The following is a 6,000-nucleotide window of genomic DNA, read 5'->3' as shown; positions in this document are numbered from 1 at the left end:
GTGATGGCTATTTCCAAGGTACTTTGGGTTTTAAAACACTTTATATGAAACGGCAATAATATATCGTAAACTCCAAAAATAGCACTCAATTCTTTCTACACAATCTCATGCAAGTTAAAGGGACACTGAACCTCAATTTTTTTCTTTTGTGATTCAGAGCATGCAACTTTCTAATTTACTCCTATTATCAAATTTTCTTCATTCTCTTTTTATCTTTATTTGAAAAGCAAGAATGTAGGTTTAGATGCAGGACCATTTTTGGTGAACAACCTGGGTTGTTCTTGCAGTTTGGTGGATTAATTTAACTGACCAATAAACAAGTGCTGTCCAGGGTACTGAACCATAAAATAGCTTAGATGCCTTTTTCAAATAAAGATAGCAAGAGAACGAAGAAAATTTGATAATAGGAGTAAATTAGAAAGTTGCTTTAAATTGCATGCTGTATCTGAATCACAAAATAAAAAAAATGGGTTCATTGTCCCTTTAGCAGCATTTACTGCAAGCTGAGAAAATCAATTAAATGGAAATTGAAATGCAGTTACTGTGTTTCTATATATGGCTTATTAATTCTCTTTTTACAGTTTGTGAAAAAAGCTGAATATTTAAAGTGAATGTAAAGTTAACCCTACTGGCTCACGGCATTGGATAGACTTTTAAAAATTAGGCAGTTTAATTCATCACATTTTTATATTTATCCATTTACGCCAATTTTTACACTTTTTTTTTTTTTTTTTTTTTTAAAGCTCCAACAATAAGCGCAGCTCTCCCACACGCCATATTCTTAAAACAACTAATCCTTGGAGCTTTAAAAAGGTAAAAATTGAAGTAAATAAATATAAAAATATTGAATTAAACTCTGCCTAATTTTTAAAAGTCTATCCAATGCCGTGAGCCAGTAGGGTTAAAGGGACACTGTACCCAAAAAAAAATCTTTCGTGATTCAGATAGAGCATGAAATTTTAAGCAACTTTCTAATTTACTCCTATTATCAAATGTTCTTCATTCTCTTGGTATCTTTATTTGAAATGCAAAAATGTAAGTTTAGATGCCGGCCCATTTTTGGTGAACAACCTGGGTTGTCCTTGCTGATTGGTGGATAAATTCATCCACCAATAAAAAAGTGCTCTCCAGAGTACTGAAACCAAAAAAAAGCTTAGGTGCCTTCTTTTTTCAAATAATGATAGCAATAGAACGAAGAAAAATTGATAATAGGAGTAAATTAGAAAGTTGTTTAAAATTGCATGCTCTTTCTGAATTACAAAAGAAAAAATTTGGGTTCAGTGTCCCTTTAACTTTACATTCACTTTAACTCTGCAGATATCCCAAAATGAAAACCATTTCAGTATATTGAAAAACTGGGAGGGGGGGAAAGCTCTACATTACTCCTTTTAGATATATTTAGTAAAACTGTTATCTGCTCTTAGTACAGAATAGCTTAGATGAGCTCAGTTTCATTGGATCCTGGAAAACCAATATATCCATGCACATGTGCTATGACTAACTTGCTTTGACGTAATACTATTAATGGTTTGTTTCTCTGCTACTCTTTTGCCTTTTCAAGTTGGTAAATCTGCAGTGTAAGTATGTTCTATAGTTGTGTGTGTGTGTTTTTTATTTTACTGTATGAACTATACTAACCATAACTTTTGTTGTTGTTGTAATTTTTCTGCTTGTATTTTCTGCCTTTTATTAGGAATAATTACTCTTGTCCTTTCCATATTAAGGGTACGAGTGGTGAAAACACTAGAAGCTTTTACTGATTTTAATTCTTTGACTTTTTGTTCTCAAAAGCATGTGTACATATTGATTTTTGTTTGTCCTAATAGGAATGGAAGAATGGTAAAGAGCCAGTCATCAAAATAGCTGCAATTGATAATGGTCTGGCATTTCCATTTAAACATCCTGATGAATGGAGAGCATGTAAGTTATAATCAGTAGCACATACTGTAGATATTTATTTAGATTTAAGGTTGTCATTTGAGTGCTCCATGTTTGCTTTAGTAGTAATTTCCTTGAAGGTATATTTTTATTAATTGACTTTGTGCAGTGGACATGTCGTCCTTTTTGATCAGTGTTTTGGGCACCATCACCCAGAGTAGTAACTGCAGTATTCTTCACAATCGCCATGTAAGGATGGATATGATATCACAAGGCACGCAGGTGCAGGGAGAACCTTGTTAGTGAGTCTGTGGCTGTTGGGGAGTGCTTTAAAAGCCAGTGCCTCAGCTCCTACACCACTTACAGGATCCAGAAGGAGTTCTGCCCATGTAAGATACAGGTGGTTAGTCATTACCCGTAGCAGCGCTTAAAATGGACAATAAACACCTTGAGGTTTTTATATAAAATGTTTAGTTATGCATTATGAAACAACTTTGCTGTTTACTTTTATTATTTATTTTGCCCCCTTTAGTTCTCAGAGCTGAACATGCACCCTGCTCACTTCTCAATGTTAACCAGGCTACATATATTTTTTAGCTTTAGCTGTTAACTGCAAAACAATGTTTCTCCAACATAGGTGTGTCCGGTCCACGGCGTCATCCTTACTTGTGGGATATTCTCTTCCCCAACAGGAAATGGCAAAGAGCCCAGCAAAGCTGGTCACATGATCCCTCCTAGGCTCCGCCTACCCCAGTCATTCTCTTTGCCGTTGTACAGGCAACATCTCCACGGAGATGGCTTAGAGTTTTTTAGTGTTTAACTGTAGTTTTTCATTATTCAATCAAGAGTTTGTTATTTTCAAATAGTGCTGGTACGTACTATTTACTCAGAAACAGAAAAGAGATGAAGAATTCTGTTTGTATGAGGAAAATGATTTTAGCAACCGTAACTAAAATCCATGGCTGTTCCACACAGGACTGTTGAGAGCAATTAACTTCAGTTGGGGGAACAGTTTGCAGTCCCTTGCTGCTTGAGGTATGACACATTCTAACAAGACGATGTAATGCTGGAAGCTGTCATTTTCCCTATGGGATCCGGTAAGCCATGTTTATTACGATTGTAAATAAGGGCTTCACAAGGGCTTATTTAAACTGTAGACTTTTTCTGGGCTAAATCGATTGATTATTAACACATATTTAGCCTTGAGGAATCATTTTATCTGGGTATTTTGATATAATAATATCGGCAGGCACTGTTTTAGACACCTTATTCTTTAGGGGCTTTCCCAAAGCATAGGCAGAGTCTCATTTTCGCGCCGGTATGGCGCACTTGTTTTTGAGGACAGCATGGCATGCAGCTGCATGTGTGTGGAGCTCTGATACATAGAAAGGTCTTTCTGAAGGCATCATTTGGTATCGTATTCCCCTTTGGGCTTGGTTGGGTCTCAGCAAAGCAGATTCCAGGGACTGTAAAGGGGTTAAATATAAAAACGGCTCCGGTTCCGTTATTTTAAGGGTTAAAGCTTCCAGATTTGGTGTGCAATACTTTTAAGGCTTTAAGACACTGTGGTGAAATTTTGGTGAATTTTGAACAATTCCTTCATACTTTTTCGCAATTGCAGTAATAAAGTGTGTTTAGTTTAAAATTTAAAGTGACAGTAACGGTTTTATTTTAAAACGTTTTTTGTGCTTTGTTATCAAGTTTATGCCTGTTTAACATGTCTGAACTACCAGATAGATTGTGTTCTGACTGTGGGGAAACCAAGGTTCCTTCTCATTTAACTATATGTATTTTATGTCATAAAAAAAATTTAGTAAAAATGATGCCCAAGATGATTCCTCAAGTGAGGGGAGTAAGCATGGTACTGCATCATCCCCTCCTTCGTCTACACCAGTCTTGCCCATACAGGAGGCCCCTAGTACATCTAGTGCGCCAATACTCCTTACTATGCAACATTTAACGGCTGTAATGGATAATTCTATCAAAAACATTTTAGCCAATATGCCCACTTATCAGTGAAAGCGCGACTGCTCTGTTTTAGAAAATTCTGTAGAGCATGAGAACGCTGATGATATGGTTTCTGAAGGGCCCCTACACCAGTCTGAGGGGGCCAGGGAGGTTTTGTCTGAGGGAGAAATTTCAGATTCAGGAAACATTTCTCAACAAGCTGAACCTGATGTGATTACTTTTAAATTTGAGTTGGAACATCTCCGCGCTCTGCTTAAGGAGGTGTTATCCAATTTGGATGATTGTGATTATCTGGTCATTCCAGAACCACTATGTAAAATGGAAAAGTTCTTAGAGGCCCCGGGGCCCCCCGAAGCTTTTCCTATATCCAAGCGGGTGGCGTACATTGTTAGTACAGAATGGGACAGGCCCGGTATACCTTTAGTACCTCCCCCCATATTTATAAAATTGTTTTCCTATAGTCGACACCAGAAAGGACTGATGGCAGACAGTCCCCAAGGTCGAGGGGGCGGTTTCTACTCTACACAAGCGCGCCACTATACCCATAGAAGATAGTTGTGCTTTCCAAGATCCTATGGATAAAAAATTAGAAGGTCTGCTAAAGATGTTTGTTCAGCAAGGTTCCCTTCTACAACCAATTGCATGCATTGTCCCTGTCACTGCAGCCGCGTGTTTCTAGTTTGAGCTAGGAAAGGCGATTATTAGTAATTCTTCTTCTTATGAGGAGATTATGGACAGAATTCGTGCTCTTAAATTGGCTAATTCTTTCACCCTAGACGCCACCTTGCAATTGGCTAGGTTAGCGGCGAAAAAATTCTGGGTTTGCTATTGTGGCGCAGAGCGCTTTGGTTAAAATCTTGGGCAGCGGATGCGTCTTCCAAGAACAAATTGCTTGACATTCCTTTCAAGGGGAAAACACTCTTTGGCCCTGACTTGAAAGAGATTATCTCTGATATCACTGGGGGCAAGGGCCACGCCCTTCCTCAGGATAGGTCTTTTCAAGACCTAAAATAAACCTAAGTTTCGTCCCTTTCGCAGAAACGGATCAGCCCCAAGGGCTACGTCCTCTAAGCAGGAAGGTAATACTTCTCAAGCCAATCCAGCCTGGAGACCTATGCAAGGCTGGAACAAAGGAAAGCAGGCCAGGAAACCTGCCACTGCTACCAAGACAGCATGAAATGCGGGCCCCCGATCCGGGACCGGATCTGGTGGGGGGCAGACTCTCTCTCTTCGCTCAGGCTGGGGCAAGAGATGTTCTGGACCCTTGGGCGCTAGAAATAGTCTCCCAAGGTTATTCTCTGGAGTTCAAGGGGCTTCCTCCAAGGGGGAGGTTCCACAGGTCTCAGTTGTCTTCAGACCACATAAGAAGACAGGCATTCTTACATTGGGTAGAAGACCTGCTAAAAATGGGAGTGATTCATCCTGTTCCATTAGGAGAACAAGGGATGGGGTTCTACTCCAATCTGTTCATAGTTCCCAAAAAAGAGGGAACGTTCAGACCAATCTTAGATCTCAAGATCTTGAACAAGTTTCTCAAGGTTCCATCGTTCAAGATGGAAACCATTCGAACACTTCTTCCTTCCATCCAGGAAGGTCAATTCATGACCAAGGTGGATTTCAAGGATGCGTATCTACATATTCCTATCCACAAGGAACATCATCGGTTCCTAAGGTTTGAATTCCTGGACAAGCATTTCCAGTTCGTGGCGTTTTCTTTCGGATTAGCCACTGCTCCTAGGATTTTCTCATAGGTACTAGGGTCCCTTCTGGCGGTGCTAAGACCAAGGGGCATTGCTGTAGTACCTTACTTGGACGACATTCTGATTCGAGCGTCGTCCCTTCCTCAAGTAAAGGCTCACACGGACATTGTCCTGGCCTTTCTCAGATCTCACGGATGGAAAGTGAACGTGGAAAAGAGTTCTCTATCTCCGTCAACGAGGGTTCCCTTCTTGGGAACTATAATAGACTCCTTAGAAATGAGGATTTTTCTGACAGAAGCCAGAAAAACAAAACTTCTAGACTCTTGTCGGATACTTCATTCCGTTCCTCTTCCTTCCATAGCGCAGTGCATGGAAGTGATAGGTTTGATGGTAGCGGCAATGGACATAGTTCCTTTTGTGCGCATTCATCTAAGACCATTACAACTGTTCCTGC

General features: G+C 39.7%; 1 protein-coding gene across 2 annotated transcripts in view; it reads left to right on the top strand.

Annotated features, from left to right (window-relative positions):
- The window catches only part of PI4K2B (phosphatidylinositol 4-kinase type 2 beta), a 176,225-nt gene that overhangs the window by 128,646 nt on the left and 41,579 nt on the right, over positions 1-6,000 (top strand). For both annotated transcript variants that reach the window (XM_053704084.1, XM_053704083.1), the window contains exon 7: positions 1,827-1,920. In XM_053704084.1, coding sequence (XP_053560059.1) covers positions 1,827-1,920 — 94 coding nt within the window. The remainder of the gene's footprint in view (positions 1-1,826; positions 1,921-6,000) is intronic.

This window comes from Bombina bombina, chromosome 2 (genome assembly GCF_027579735.1).
Source record: "Bombina bombina isolate aBomBom1 chromosome 2, aBomBom1.pri, whole genome shotgun sequence".
NCBI lineage: Eukaryota > Metazoa > Chordata > Amphibia > Anura > Bombinatoridae > Bombina > Bombina bombina.
Note: the sequence above shows the minus strand (reverse complement) of the source record. Positions and strands in the feature narration are given on the sequence as shown.